We start from the raw sequence: 16,677 nt of genomic DNA, 5'->3' as shown, positions 1-16,677 counted from the left end.
AGGTCAATTTTCATTCCAATCCCAAAGAAAGGCAATGCCAAAGAATGCTCCAACTACCGCACAATTACACTCATCTCACACGCTAGTAAAGTAATGCTCAAAATTCTCCAAGCCAGGATTCAACAATTTGTGAACCGTGGACTTCCAGATGTTGAAGCTGGATTTAGAAAAGGCTGAGGAACCAGAGATCAAATTGCCAACATCCGCTGGAACATCAAAAAAGCAAGAGAGTTCCAGAAAAACATCTATTCCTTCTTTATTAACTATGCCAAAGCCTTTGACTGTGTGGATCACAATAAACTGTGGAAAATTCTGAAAGAGATGGGAATACCAGACCTTCCTGACCTATATGCATTTCAGGAAGCAACAGGCAGAACTGGACATGGAACAACAGACTGGTTCCAAATAGGAAAAGCAGTATGTCAAGGCTGTATATTGTCACCCTGCTTATTAAACTTATATGCAGAGTACATCATGAGAAATGCTGGGCTGGAAGAAGCACAAGCTGGAATCAAGATTGCCGGGAGAAATATCAATAACCTCAGATACGCAGATGACACCACCCTTATGGCAGAAAGTGAAGAGGAACTAAAGAGCCTCTTGATGAAAGGGAAAGAGAAGATTGAAAAAGTTGGCTTAAAGCTCAACATTCAGAAAACAAAGATCATGGCATCTGGTCCCATCACTTCATGGGAAATAGATGGGGAAACAGTGGAAACAGTGTCAGACTTTATTTTTTGGGGCTCCAAAATCACTGCAGATGGTGATTGCAGCCATGAAATTAAAAGACTCTTGCTCCTTGGAAGGAAAGTTATGACCAACCTAGATAGCATATGAAAAAGCAGAGACATTACTTTGCCAACAAAGGTCTGTCTAGTCAAGGCAATGGTTTTTCCAGTAGTCATGTATGGATGTGAGAGTTGAACTGTGAGGAAAGCTGAGTGCTAAAGAATTGATGCTTTTGAACTATGGTGTTGGAGAAGATTCTTGAGAGTCCCTTGGACTGCAAGGAGATCTAACCAGTCCATTCTAAAGGAGATCAGCCCTGAGTGTTCATTGGAAGGACTGATGCTAAAGCTGAAACTCCAGTACTTTGATCACCTCATGCAACGAGTTGACTCATTGGAAAAGACCCTGATGCTGGGAGGAATTGGGGGCAGGAGGAAAATGGGGACGACAGAGGATGAGATGGCTGGATGGCATCACCGACTCGATGGCCATGAGTTTGAGTAAACTCTGCAAGTTGGTGATGGACAGGGAGGCCTGGCATGCTGCGGTTCATGGAGTTGCAAAAAGTTGGACACGACTGAGCGACTGAACTGAACTGAACTGATAGTTGATTTAAACTATTTATTAGTTTCAAATATACAGCATTATGATTCAATATTTTTATAGATGTATATCATTAAAATTATTATAAAATGTTGGCTATATTCCCTGTGCTGTACAGTATATCTTTGTAGCTTATTTATTTTATACATATTGGTTTATACCTCTTAATCTCCAGCCACTGTCTTGCCCTCTCTCCCTCCAGCTTCCCACTGGTAGCCACTAATTTATTTTCTGCATATCTGTGAATCTGTATCTGTTTTGTTATGTTCATTTTTTTTTAGATTCCACATATATCTGATCAGATACAATATTTGTCTTTCTCTCTCTGAGTTTTTTCACTAAGCACAGTACTCTCCAGCTTCATCTATATTGATGCGAATGGCAAAATTTCATTCTTATGGCTGAGTAATAGTCCAGTCCATTATATATGTGAACCACATATCTTTATCCATTCATCTGTTTCTTAGGCTGTTGTACATAATGCTGCTGTGAACATGCATTGAGGTACATGTATCTTTTTAAATTAGCGTTTTCATTTTCTGTTGATTCACACCCAGGAATGGAATTGCTGGATCATATAGTGTTTCTAGTTTCAGTTTTTTTAAAAACCTCTATAATGTTTTCCATAGTGGCTCCACCAATTTGCATTCCCATCAACCCTGTACTGCTGCTGCTAAATCGTTTCAGTCGTGTCTGACTCTGTGCGACCCCATAGATGGCAGCCCACCAGGCTCCGCTGTCCCTGGGATTCTCCAGGCAAGAACACTGGTTGGGTTGCCATTTCCTTCTCCAGTGCTTTAAAAGTGAAAAGTGAAAGTGAAGTCGCTCAGTCATGCCGGACTCTCAGCGACCCCATGGACTGCAGCCCACCAGGCTGCTTCGTCCATGGGATTTTCCAGGCTAGAGTACTGAAGTGGGTTGCCATTGCCTTCTCTAGGGTACCCTTTTATCAGTATCCTTGCCAACATTTGCTATTGGTGATCTTTTTGGTTATAGCTATTGTGATAGGTGTAAGGTGATACCTCATTGTGGTATTGACTTATATTTCTCTGATTACCAGTGTTGAAAACCTTTTCATATGCCTTTGGTCATCTGTATGTGTTCTTTGAAAAATATCTATTCAAGTCCTCTGCTTATTTTTTAAAATAAGGTGTTTTGTTTGTATTGAGTTATATGAACTGTTTATTTATTTTGGATATTAACCCCTTATCAGTCATATAATTTGCAAATATTTTCTCACTTTGAATAGGTTGTCTTTTCTTTGGGTCAAAGGTTTCTTTTACCTGTGCAGAAGTTTTTAAGTTTAATTAAGTCCCACTTGTTTATTTTTATTTTTGTTTCCTTTGCCTTAGTTTTATAGTCTTTAGGTTATAGACCTTTTGCCTCCTTGGTTTAGTTTATTCCTAGATATTTTATTCTCTTTGATGCAGTTTTAAATGGGATTATTTTATTGCTTTCTGATAGTTGATTATTAGTGTTTAGAAAAGCAATAGGTTTCTGTTTGTCAATCTTATATCCTACAACTTTATTGGATTCATTAATTAGTTCTCATAGTTTTTTGTTGGGACTTTAGAATTTTCTATATATAATAAGTCATCTGAAAATAGTGACGTTTCTACTTTTTCCTTTCAAATTTGGATACCTTTTATTTCTTTTTCTTATCTGGTTGCTGTGGCTAGGACTGCCAGTAAGTACTATGTTGAAAGTGGCAAAAGTGGGCATCCTTATCTTGTTCCTGATTTTAGAGGAAAAAGCTGAGTATGTTAGCTGTCAGTGTGTCATAAATGGCTTTTATTATGTTGAAATACGGTTTTTTCTGTACCAACTTTGTTGTGAGTCCTTATCATGAATGGAAGTTGAATTTTGTCAAATGTTTTTCCTGTGTTTATTGAAATGATCATGTGATTTTTATCCTTCCATTTGTTAATGTGGTGTATCACACTGATTGACTTGTGGATTTTGAACTATCTTTGTATTTGTGGAATAAATCACACTTGACTATGGTATATGATTCTTTTTATATATTGTTGAATTTGGTTTGCTTATATTTTTGAGGATTTTTGTGTCTGTATTCATCAGAGATACTGAAGTAATTTTCTTTTTTGGGTAATACGTTTTTCTAAATTTTATCAGGGTAATAATAGCCTTGTAGAATGAATTTGGGAGTGTTCCCTCCTCTTCATTTATTGGAATTGTTTGTGATGCTAGGTATTAGCTCTTCTCATTATATTTGGTAGAATTTCCCTGGGAAGCAATCTGTTCCTGGACTTTTGTTTGCTGGGAGATTTTTTTTTTTTAACACTAATTCAATTTCTTATTGATCTGTTCAGTTTGTTTCTTTCTTTCTGATTCAGTCTTTGAATACTTTGTGTTTCTCAAATTTTTATCCATTCCTTCTAGGTTGTTCAGTTTGTTGGCATATAACTGTCTGTAATATTCTCTGACAGTATTGTGTTTCACTGATACTGGTTGTAATCTTCTCTTTCCTATCTTACTTTGCTTATTTAAATTCTCTTTTTTTCTTAATGAGCCTTGCTAAAAGCTTCTCAATTTTGTTTATCCTTTTAAAAAGTCATTTCTTGCTTCCATTGATCTTTTCTATTTTTTGTCTCTGTTTTATTCATTTCCTCTCTGATCTTTATTATTTTTCAATAAAGATCAATAAAAATATTATTTTAAAATAATGCCTTATTTCTTGTGCTGACTTGAGCTTTGTTCTTTTTCTAATTCATTTGGGTAGAAGATAGCTTGATTTTCTTGTATGCTCAGATATGTATGTATCATTATAATCTTTCCTATTACATCTACTTTTGCTGCATCACATCAGTGGTACAAAGGTGTGTTTTTGTTTTTATTTCTCTTTTTTTCTGATTTCCTCTTTGATTTCTTCGCTGACCCATTGTTTCTTCTAAAGATATGTTATTTAAGCTCCATGTGTTTGTGTTTTTTCTTCTAATAATTGGTTTCTAGTTGCGCACTGTTGTGGTTGGGGGAAAAGAAGCGTGATATAATTTCAGTGTTCTTATATTTATTGAGACTTGTTTTGTGGCCTAGTCTGTGATCTATCCTGGAGCACATTTCCATGTGAACTTGAAAAGAATGTGCATTCTGCTGTTTTGGGATGGAATGTCCTATATATACATATGTTATGTATATCTGGTCTAGTGTGTCATTTAAGACCACTGTTTCCTTATTGATTTTCCATCTGTATGAATCTGTCCCTTGATGTAAGTGAAGTGTTAAACTCTCCTACCATTTTTCTATTATTGTTAATTTCTTGTTTTTATGTCTGTTAATATTTGTTTTCCATAAATTTAGTTGCAGCTATATGGGATGCATGTATGAATGTTACATTCTTTTTTTAAAAATTGATCACTATATCATTATATATATATAATGCCCTTTGTTTTCTTTTTATGGACTTTCCTTTAAGTCTTATTTGTAAGATGTAAGTATTGATACCAGCTTTCTTGTCATTTTCATTTGCATGTAAAATAGTGTGCATGTCTTTTGAAAATTTCATCTATTTGTTGCCTATGCTGTGTCTTCATTGCTCCATGCAGGTTCTCTAGTTGTGGTGAGCAGGGTCTACTCTCTAGTTGCAGTGCACAGGCTTTTCATTGCAGTGACTTCTTTCGTTGCAGAGCTCAGTCTCTAGACTTAGTCTTCAGCAGCTGTAGGCATGTTGGCCCAGTATTTGCAGCACACGGGCTCAGTAGTTGTGGCACACGGGCTTAGTAGCCCCACGGCATGTAGAATCTTCCTGGATCAGGGATTAAACCCATGACCCCTGCAACTGACAGCTGGATTCCTAACTAGACTATCAGAGAAATCCTAGTCTGTGTGTCTCTAAAGAGAGTCTCTTGCCCACAGATGGGTCCAGTTATCTGCTCTGTCTTTGATTGAAACATTTAGATACATACAGGTGTGTATTTAACAGCTTTTTTGTTACTTGTTTTCTGGTTGTTTTTGTCATTCTGTAGTCTTTTCTTTTTCCTTTAGTTTCTTCCCTTTGATCTGATGATTTTCTTTAGTGATATGCTTGTGTTACTTTCTCTATTTTTTGTGTATCCATTGTAGTATTTTGATTTGTGGTTACCATGAGGTTCATATATGTTGACCTATATATTTTCTTTTTTAAACTGGTAGCCATTTAAGTTCAAATACACTTTACTACCTTCCCCTGTGTTTTAGGTTTTGGATGTCATATTTTACATCTTCATGTATATACATTAACTGTTTATTGTAGTTATAGTGGATTTTCTAACTTTTGTCTTATAATCTTTGTACTAGCTTATGTTGAGTGATTGACCCACAGCCTTTACTACATATTTGTGTTTACTTGTGGGGTTTTTCCTTTCCTTATTTGAGAAGTTCTTTATTTCCCTTTCAATTCTGAATGATAGTATTGCTGGAAATAATCCTAGTTGTAGGTTTTTCCCTTTTACCACTCTGAGTATGTCATGCCATTCCCTTTTGGCCTGCAAAGTTTCTACAGAAAAATCAGCTGATAGACTTATGGGTATTCCTTTGTATGTGACTTTATGTGACTTTTTCTCTGGCTGCCTTTAATTTTTCTCTTTTATTTAACTTTTTCCATTTTAACTATGATATGTTTTGGTCTATATCTCTCAGTTCATCTTGTTTGGAATACTCTGAATACCTGGCTATCTGTTTCTTTCTTCAGGTTCAGGAAATTTTCAGCCATAATTTCATTAAATACATTTTCAACCCTCTTCACTCTCTCTCTTCTCTCTGGAAGCTCTATAATTTGAATGTTAGCATACTTGATGTTGTCTCAGAGGTTCCTTAAACTGTTCTCGTTTTTTAAAAATTTGTTTATCTTTTTACCATTCTGGTTGGATGATTTCCATTATTCTGTCTTATGCATTCTTCTCTATTACTTAGTCTTCTGTTAATTCTTTCTAGTATGTTTTTCATTTTAATTATTTCATTCTTCAATTCGGACTGGCTTTTGTACTTTCTAGTTCCTTGTTAAAATTCTCTCTGTGTTCATCTGTTCTTTTCCCTAGTTTGTTTAACATTCTTATTACCAATGCTTTGAACTCTTTATCTGGTAAATTCTCTCTGTTCATTGGTGGTTTTGTCATTGTTCTTTCATTGGAAAGACATTCCTTTGTTTTCTCACTTTGCTTAACATTTCCTCTTGCTACGAAATTTGGTGAAACTGTTGCCTATCCTGGTCTTGTACTTACGTGGAGACCTCTATGCAGTCTGCCTGTGCTCAGCAGTTTTGATGTGAGAGGTGGATCTGATGGGTCATGTCTCCCCCGCAGGGTGTGCTGTCTGGTATCACCTGGTGGATGATGGGGCTAGAGATGGAGGGACTAGAGCCGTAGCCAAGTGTGAACTGAAGCTTCTTCTATGCTGAATGGTCATCACTACCCTATCAGGGGTGGGGCCTTGTCACCAGGTGCTGAAGCTGGGGTGGTAGCTGAGCTGGTTGCTTTCCCTCTAAGTGTGCACTCTGCCCTCTCCTAGAAATGGCAGTTTTGCCCCAGGAGGCACAGTGCCAGAGCAGAAAGGGCTGCAGTGGGCACCAGGTGTGGGGCAGGGTGTACAGTGGGACAGTCCCAGTAGGCTAGTCAGCTCCAATCAGCTCCTGATCTGCTGCCTCTGAGTACCAGCCGTGGTTGTCCCATGTATATGCAGGGTTAGGTTTGAGCCAGCTCTACCCCCAGCTACACACTCTCCTTAGCAATGATAGCTTTCAACCTGGTGGGAAATCTCCAGAGGCAGAGGGGCTGGGCACATGCTAGGCAGTTTCATGAAACTCTCCAGAACCCCATCCTACACTTCATTCCTGGGAGTAAGCAAGCATGGGTCTAGGTTTCTAGGTTTCTCACCCTCCTCAAAGTCCAGTTGATTTTCAGACCACTGAAGAAGACATATATCCTTCTGGAACTCCTGTACTGTAAATGTCAGCATGTTGAACCCCAGGGCTGAAGTACCGAATATGTAGGTCAAATCACCACCAGGAGAGATCTCCTAGTGACCACCACATATCACCCTTCTCTTCTGTGGGCCCAGATCCCAGCCTCATAGCTCTTTTCCCTTCTTACGTCACTCATATGGCTCTTTCTTTTACAGCTTTTGTTTTAGAAGAATTTTTCTTTCCATTTCCAGTTTATTTTCAGAGAGAGTTGCTCCACATATTAGATGTATTTTTGATGGGTTCACGGGGGAGGGTGAGGTTGGCATCATCTTCCTACTGTGCCATCTTGATCTCCTCTCCTCCATCCTTTTACTTTCCATGTCTTTGTGTTTTTGTGTCTAAAGTGAGTATTTTGTAGACAGCATATAGATCACTTGTGCTTTTTTATCCAGTCTGCCAATCTTTTATTTGGAGATTTCAATCCATTTACATTAAAAGTAATTATGGATAATAAAAGATTTCTACTGTGTTTTTTTTTCCTTACAGTTTTTTATTTGGAGATTTCAATCCATTTACATTAAAAGTAATTATGGATAATAAAAGATTTCTACTGTGTTTTTTTTCTTACAGTTTTTTATTCCTCAATTACTTCATTATTGCCTTAAGTTTTTTTTTGTAGTGTGTTGCTTTGATTCCTCCCCCTTTTAACTTTTCTGTGTATATTTTTATTTTCTTATTGATTACCTTAGGGTTTATAATTAAAATCTTAGCCTTATAACAGCTTTATTTGAATGATACCCCCTTGTTTCAATAGTGTGAGAACACTTTACTTCTGTATATCTCCATCCCTTCTCCTTTGTGTTTTTGCACAGACTGCATCTTGATACATTGTTGCCCATTCACATGGATTTATAATTGTTATATAATGCATTTGCCTTTTAAATCATATAAGGGAAAAAGGAATTAAAACCAAACTTAAATAATACTATTGGCTTTTGTATTTAGCTATGTAGTTGCTTCATTTATTTCTTCTCATGACTTTTGAGTTACTGTCTATTATCCTTTCATTTCAACCTGAAATGGAAGTTTTTCGTTTAGCATTTCTTGTGAGGCAAATCTTTTAGTAACAACCTGCCTTTGTTTCTGTTTATCTAGAAGTCTTAATTTCTCCTTCAACCTGCTCAGTGTAGAATCTTGGTTGACAGTCTTTTCTTTCTGTACTTCAAGTATTTTTCCCTGTCTCTAGTTTTCTCCTCTTGATAGGCTCTGTACACTTATCTTCTTCTTTTTTTTTTTCTCTTGCTGTTTCTTAGAATTGACTATTTCAATTATATGGTCTCAAATTTGCTGATTCTTTTTCTGCCTGCTCAGATCTGCTTTTGAGCTCCTCTGAAGTGAAGTGAAATCGCTTAGTCGTATCCGACTCTTTGCGATCCCATGGATGGTAGCCTACCAGGCTCTGTGATCCATGGGATTTTCCAGGCAAGAATGCTGGAGTGGGTTGCCATTTCCTTCTCCAGGGGATCTTCCCAACCGAGGGATCGAACCCAGGTCTCCTGCATTGCAGACAGACGCTTTACTGTCTGAGCCACTAGGGAAGCCTCTAGTGGAATTTTAATTTCAGTTATTATCCTTTTTCGCTCTAATATTTCAGCTCTAATATTTGGTTCCTTTTATAACTTCTTTGACTTTATTGATATTCTCATGTAGTTCATGTGTCATTATCCTGATTTCCTTTTTCTCCATGTTTCCTTTAATTCTTTGAATGTGTTTGAAACAGTTGATTTAAAGTCTTTATTTTGTAAGGACAGTGTCTAGACTTCTTCAGGGACAGTTGCTATTAATGAGTTTTCCCCTTTGTATGGATCATAATTTCCATTTTCGGTATGTAAATATTTGTGATTTCTTGGTGAAAACTGGACATCCGAATATTATAAGTGATAACTCTGGAAAACAGAGTCCTGCCTTCCCCAGCATTTGCTGCTTTTGTTTGCTGAAGGCTTAGTTAGTGGTCTTTTTTTTTTTTTTTCAAATTGTATTCCATTATACGTTATTTCAAGATATCAGGTATAATTCTGTGTTACACAGTAAATTCTTGATGTTTATCTTTTTATGTATAGTTTGTATCTGTTAATACTTCTTATTTGTCCTCCAAGAATTTCTTGATTTTTCTAGGTCTTTAATAGTTCCATTTGCACTTTAGAGACAGCCTGTATATATCTACAAAATAGCCTTATTGGATTTTTATTCTGATTGTATTAAGTCTGTTGATCATCTGGGTAAGATTTGACATGTTAACAGTAGCGAGTCTATTATAAACATGACATTTCTTTGTTTATGTCTAATTTTCTCTCTGGAGTTGGTGATGAACAGGGAGGCCTGGCATGCTGCGATTCATGGGGTCGCAAAGAGTCAGACACGACTGAGCAACTGAACTGAACTGAACTGAACTGAACTGAATTTACTCTCAGTGAAGTTTTCTAGTTTTCAGTGTAAAGGTGTTACACGTCTTTCATTAAATTTAACCTGAGATAGTTTGATGTTTTGGAATGTGATTATGAATTTTATTACTTTAAAATATTCTTTTACAGATTATGTTGGTAGTATATAGAAATATGGTTATCTTTGTACCTTGTATCCTGCAATCTTGCTAAATTTACTTCTTTGTCCTAGAAATTGGTTTGTCTGGTCTTTTTGGTTTTCTCCATGCATGGTCTTGTCTGCAAATGAGGATGGTTTTCCTTTTTCTTTTCAGTCCGTGTTCCTTATTCCTTTTCTTTTATTGGCTGGAACTTTCCCATACAGTTGTTGGCTGGGGGCAAGGGGAGCAAGGGGTAAGGGGAAATACATTTGGCGTTTCACCATTGGCACAGGGTTGGCTGTGGGTTCTACAGAGGCCCTTCCAGATGGAGGAGGGACCCTCCAGCTTCAGCCCCTGTGCTTTCTGTGAAGGATTGTGGAACTTCTCAGATACTCCCCCTGCATCTGTGGGGAGCATCACATGGAATTCTCCTTTTGTATGTAACAGTGGTAAGATGCAGTGATTTTTGCTGAGACAACATCATTGCATTTGTGGGGCAAAACCTCACTTGGCTCTGATTTATCTTTTTTTTTGTAGTTGCTTGGTTATGTCTGCCAACATTGTGTCTAGAGAGTTTGAAGGCTGTTGGTCTGTCATCTCTTTTCTTGCAGTAGCTTCATCAGGTTTCTGCATCATGGCCATGGGCCTCACTAACCATCACAGCTCGTTTCCCTGTCATTGCGCTGCTTCTCTTCCTGGGCTGTACCTGAGGTGCAGGGAGCAGAGGCGCCACCCTGCCCCCGACTCCAGATCTCTGGGCACAACCCTGCAGAGCTCCCAGCTGTTCTCGACCTCCCATAATGGCACTGACTAGTCAAGCAGGACGTCTTTGGGTGGGGGTGTGTTGTTCCCTCCCTGTTACTCAGGGCTTAGGTCCTGCTGGGTCTGCTTTGAAGCCCACTCTGGCCTGTGGACATTCACGGCATGTGGCTGCCTTCTTGCCTCACATTTTCACTCTGTTGTCAGCCATTAAAAGGTGCCCCAGGGCAGGTCCTGAGACCACCCTCTCCTGAGGATAGAGAAACTGCAGGGACCCCCAAGGCCACTGAGTGATGCTAGCTGATTGAAGCCATGTTTCTTGTCTTGTAGATGAACACCTCTCGAACAGCAATGGGGATGCCATGTCTGGCCCCGGTACCCAGCCCTGTACCCACCGTGGTCATTCCTGGAGCTGCCTCAGCCCTTCCTGTGCCCATGCCAGGTACTGCCCTCTCCTGCCTCCCAGCCCCACCTTTGGGCCAGTATGGAAGCCTGATCCCAGCTCCAGTGTCCTGGGGTTCCTGGGCAGCCCAGGCAGGCAGCCGGAGCCTCAACGCGGGGCCAAGCCTGGGGGCAGCAGATGCGCCAGCCCTCCCTGTGTTCTTCAGGCCAACTGTGGTCAGCATGCCCGGCCCCAGGCTGCAGATCATGTAGCTCTCTGTCTCACTACTTGCCAGTGGAAGACACTGAACAGCCTGGAGGAGTCGGGTTGTGGTTTGGCCTCCGAGTCCTGCGCTGCCTGCTCATGGGTGCCCAGCCAGGGAGCTGGCACATGGGCAGCAATCCTTGCTTCCTTTATTGCTGCAGACCGTATTTTCTCTTAGGTTCCTGTGGTCAACACTTGCTGTCTTTGCACTCACTTCCTGTACTTGAATCGATGGTTAGAACATTGTAATAACCCTGCAGAAGTACAGTGCCTTGAATTCCAGCTTTTCCATTCCCTGATGGAAAGAGGTATTTTAAAAAACCGTGTATCAGAAAAGGTGTATTTCGTTTATAGTTGGTTTGTGCATTGATATCTCTATTTCCCATTTTAAGTTGCAGAGATATGAATGGTTTACAAATCTGAAGCTAAAGTCTGATCTTTTCTGTTGTACATGCTTTAAAAAAAATTGACCTAGTGACCTTGAATATTGAAGAGTTGGAAATGCTAGAGTAACTCTGCTTTGTACTCATAATCTCTCCAGCTGTATGGTCACAGATAGCAAACAGATGGACAAATTCCCTCAACTGCAGTGCCGTGGGCACTGCCAGCAGACTGCCCAGGGGTGCATGGTTATTGGGGCAGTGCATTGCTAATGGCAGTTGATCTCTTAGTCAGGAATGTTAGCATCTGTGTTTGGCTACGTGGAACCTGCTGTAAAGTGCTGGGTAAGCAGACATGACCCAGAGCCTGCAGGGCTGCTATGAGTGGGGGGGAGGTAAAGGTGTGTGTCTGGAGGTGCAGAAGCACAGGCAGGCCACCTGCTCTGCAGAGAGAGTGTGGCCCCTTCTGCTCAGGGGGCCCACCAGCCTCCCCTCCCAGCCTGCCTTCCTTTTCTGTTGTTTGCACAGAGGCCTGTGGTCACCTGGGCCTAGCTTTCCCATGTTTTCACAAGCTACTCTGCCCACCTCTGGCCTCCAGACTGTTCTGCAGGCACCAAGCCATCGTGCTGGGGGGTAGGAGTGTTCCTCTCCTGGAAATTTCAGTGCTACTCATCTCAGACAGGCACCCAACAGCCCAGGGTGGGAGCTGAAGGCCCCACTCCTCACTGGCCAAGATGTTTCCCACTTCCCACTGGGAGGCGGCTGGTTGGGCTGCCCAGCTGTGAATTCTATAGTTCTGCTATACTTTGGAACTTTACTAGGACTGGCTGAATTCTTTTGGTTTAAATGTATTATTCCATCAATTCAGTTAGAATTGAATTTTCTAGGTGATTATGCAGAATCTTCTGCCAGGGCATGAAGCTATAGTAAGAGATTTCTGTTCTCTGTAATGTGCCCCTGGGTCCTTGGATTGAGAATCATGTGTGCCTGGTTCCTGAGGGTGGTGGAAACTGCCCTATTCCCACTCCCCCTGCTGTGCCAGACATGCGGTTTGGAGTCCTGGCCTGTAACAGGAATGGTCAGTGGCACAGACTCTCCAAGAGATTGTATATTTGAAGGAGAAAAATAAACATTTTTGCTTGAAAACAGTGTGGAGCCACATCTTTTTCTTAACTTCTGGCCACAGAGAAGCTGAACCAGCCAGTCTCATAGGGAGCGTTGGGTGGGCAGCCCTGGCAGGCAGCACTGCTCTGTCCTGGCACAGCTTCACTCTCAGCAACACGCCTGCTGTCAGCACCTCGCCCAGGAGGCCAGGGCGGCCAGGAGGGGCCAGGGCGCTGAGTGGCAGGTGCTGTCTTCCTGACAGGATCTGGTGTGACTGACGCTGAGCCGACCTGACTCAGAGGATGAGAGTGGGGTGTTGGGCAGGGCTCGTAGGCTAGCTCTGTGGCTCCGGGCCTAGGTTGGCCTGTTCACTCGGCTTTCAGACTCTGAATCTGAACTGTATTTGGATGTACGGTAGCCTCTGCCTATGGAGGGTATGAGTCTCATGGCCAACTGAAAGGTGTCTCTGAGCCCTGTCCGTGTCCAACAGAAAGCCAGGTTTGTGTGACTCACTCCAGACAGAGCTGGGTGGGGGGCTGGGCCACCTGCCCTCCGGTCACCTGAGCGGCTCTGCTGTCCAGCAGGGTGCAAGTTGGAGGAGGCGCCCTGCAGGGCTCAGCACGTTTTCCTGGCTCAGCGGCCCTGATGGCCTTTTGCTCAGCTGGCAGTGCCCCTGCATGCCTGCTGCAAGCACTCAAGCTGGGAGTTGTGGTTCCTCCCACTCCACCCAGCTGGGGTCACTGCCCAGTTCTGTTTGTCCTGTGTTTCCACCAAGGTGCAGTCAGGCGTTCTGCTCCAGCCACCCGCAGTGCTCCGCCTCAGCACTGGCTCTGACCAGAGGCCGGGGCGGCTTCTATGCCCAAGGAGCCAGAGGTCCCTCACTCTCCAGAGCAACAGTTGTGCGGACCCTGGGAGGCCCTGCCTGGTTCAGGCGGTTGCTCAGTGTGGAAGGCGGCCAGATGGCAGAGGCAGCCAGGAGTCTTACCTGTATAGTGCCTGGGTCGTGGTCAGGCGGCCCGGCCCTCCAAGGCGTGTGACCGCTCTGGTGTCACCATTCCAGCTTCCAGGGCCTCACGTGGTCACGGCAGGCCTATAATGAGCTGTGGCGGTTTTGTTTTCTAGATTCTGAAAGTGAGAAGCCCGACTGAGCCCAGGCAGGCCGACCCAGACCCAGACGCCAGGCCCTGTGTCATCTCACGCAGAGAAGGCGAGCCCACGCCTCGTGTCCGGTTCACGATGTTTTGTAATCACTTTCTAAGCATTTTTTATTCACAATTGGAAACACAAATGTAAGCAAGAATAAAAAAATATTTTGGGGGAAACAGGACTTTGGTTTTTCAAACTCTCCTTTCTGGTGGTCCCCAGACAGGCAGGTAACCTGTGATGGTGGTAAGTGAATGAGGGTGTTGGAGAAACTCCTGGGATCGCACAGCTGGACGGGTCTGGGGGTAAGTACTTAGCTAAGCTGTACTTAGCTAAGGGGTTCTTGATTATAGGGATGACACTTTCTATGGTGCTTAATAGTGCCCAAGATAGCTCAAGGTCCTTGTGTCCGGATAGCAGCTAGGATGGGTCAGACATGTGATAAAGACCCACCTCTCAGAGAAGCAGTTGAGGTTGTGGATCGCAAGCATCCTGGCCCCAATTTTCAGGCATTCTGCTCCTTCACACCCAGGACAGCCCCATTCTATGCAGAGCCCTGGAGGCTGAACAGTGGTGCCCATCCCTGTTAATGGCTCCTTGGCCCATCCAGGCTTGGGCCTTTGTGCACACAGCTCCGTTCATTATGCCGCCCCTCAGGCTTCCTTACTAAGTCACTTGAAGACTCATGATCATACACCCCCCCAGGCACAGGACGGGCATCCACAGTGGCTTGAAATGACCCTTCGTTCAGATTTCACATGCACCACTGGGAGGGGCCAGGCCCAGGTCTGAAGCCCCTGACTTCAGTGGGGGGTAGGATCCGCCCAGTGGTCCTTGTAGGGCCGCACTACCACCATGGAAGGGTGTCCGAAGCACAGCGTGAAAGCCAGGGAACCGGCTAGGGGCTTCACAGAGTAGCGTGCGGTAGTAAAGTTTCAGCCTGGCCAGCTGGAAAGGGGGATCACACTGGGACCTGGAGTTTGGTGTAGAATTCAGGGGGTCCCATTCATTGGGATGAGAAAATTGTATCTTGGTTTTCAGTAATCTCTGAGTGCAATTTAGTGTTTCCTCCAGTGAAGAATGTGGAGTTGGAGCAGGAGCACCTGGGCTATGTCACCGCTGGAGCCCACAGATGCTTTGTATGACACTGTAGTTGTCACGGTGTCCCCAAGTATCACGTATGGTTGTCACACAAATTGCCAGCCCCTTAGACTCAATACCTGTCCAGCTGGCTGACACAAGCAGAGCAGCACAGGCTTCCTGCCTCCCCACAGCTTCCCAGAGGGTGTGCAGGTGAAGTTTTTGGACATACATAGGGGCTGCCCACTTCATCCCTTGTCAGCTCTTGGTGTTGCTGCCCAGGCCAAGTGGACATGTGCCGGTGTGTGCTCTCTGTGATGAAGCAGAGTAGGCAAATGTTTTACCACATGTCACAACATTGTGTATTTTCGTTGTGTTCATTTTTTCACTGTCCGTCTGTGGCTTGTGTTACTTAGGTTTTCTATCGATGGCAGTCATGCAGTTTACTTTTTCAGACAGCAAATTTGTTTAAATCATTCCTTTTAAGCAAGTATGAGCTAATGGTAAAGATTGGTCGTAAGATAATTGTACTCAAAGGTAAAAGTAGCACATCCTGCTGCTGCTAAGTCGCTTCAGTCGCGTCCGACTCTGTGCAACCCCATAGATGGCAGCCCACCAGGCTCTGCCGTCCCTGGGCTTCTCCAGGCAAGAACACTGGACTGGGTTGCCATTTCCTTCTCCAGTGCATGAAAGTGAAAAGTGAAAGTGAAGTTGCTCAGTCGTGTCTGACTCTTAGCGACCCCATGGACTGTGGCCCATGAGGCTCCTCCATCCATGGATTTTCCAGGCAAGAGTGCTGGAGTGGGGTGCCATGATCTAATGGCAAATATTGCAAGGGTAGATGGCTGAAATGTGGAAACCCAGCATGGGCTCACAGATTCACATCCAATAGCCCTTGGATGTGAACACCTATGAGGGCACAAGCTTCCTCCAGAATTTAAGTAGGCAGCTGTCAGATTCCTTTATTAGGGGGTATGTTTCTGGTTGGGCAAAGGGGAGAGGCTGGGTTGGAACAGACTGAATACCTGTTCACACTACAGCATCATTGAGCACTTCCCACAGCACCTTGGGAGCAGAAGCCAGCGGCTACCTTACCTCCTAGGACCCCCACATAGCAGGGTTAACGTCACCCCGACTGCAGGAGCAGTCCCCTGCTCCTGAAAATGGGGATGGCCCTCTGGAAGCAGCTCAATTGCTGTATTCATCAGCACAGGCAGAGGAGCAAGCAGGTGATGTTGATGGTCAAGCCGCTATCCCAAGGGGCAGATCCTGCATATTGCTGTCCTGGGGATCTGCATGCACAGCTTCAGCCACTGCTTGGAAGTGCTCAGTGGCTCTCCGGAGCCTCCAGGAAATCCCTGGTCCCAGATAAAACCCTGGAAAACAGATAAAACTGCAAAGAGAGCAATAGACAAACTCACAGCCACAATCAGCTATTTCAATAAATGACCCAACAAGTAGACAGAAAGCCATTGTAATAGAGGTGACTCCATTTTTGAGGTCTGAGTGCTACCAGCTTTTAAGCATCACCTCCCCTCTCCACTCCCTATCTGGGCATGCTGATTAGCTAAACCCTAGTGCCCATCCCTTGGCATCATGGGAAATTCTGGCATCACGGGAAATTCACACTATAAGTGGAAGCCTCATCCTGACTCTATTCCCTAATAACTATAGAAACCCCAAGCCAGTCTCCCTTCCCTGCCCGTCTTCTGTGCCTGCTCACTCAATCTGTTTTGGATCTTAACACTTCATAATG

General features: G+C 43.1%; 1 protein-coding gene across 9 annotated transcripts in view; it reads left to right on the top strand.

Annotated features, from left to right (window-relative positions):
• WNK2 (WNK lysine deficient protein kinase 2) overlaps positions 1-14,020 on the top strand; it is a 154,902-nt gene extending 140,882 nt beyond the window's left edge. For all 9 annotated transcript variants that reach the window (XM_069575634.1, XM_069575629.1, XM_069575628.1 and 6 more), the window contains 2 exons: positions 10,899-11,010; positions 13,821-14,020. In XM_069575634.1, coding sequence (XP_069431735.1) covers positions 10,899-11,010; positions 13,821-13,846 — 138 coding nt within the window. In that variant the 3' untranslated portion in view covers positions 13,847-14,020. The remainder of the gene's footprint in view (positions 1-10,898; positions 11,011-13,820) is intronic.
• Positions 14,021-16,677: the final 2,657 nt, after the last annotated feature.

Source organism: Ovis canadensis, chromosome 2 (assembly GCF_042477335.2).
Source record: "Ovis canadensis isolate MfBH-ARS-UI-01 breed Bighorn chromosome 2, ARS-UI_OviCan_v2, whole genome shotgun sequence".
NCBI classification, from domain to species: Eukaryota; Metazoa; Chordata; class Mammalia; order Artiodactyla; family Bovidae; genus Ovis; species Ovis canadensis.
This window is presented reverse-complemented; position numbering and strand designations above follow the sequence as displayed.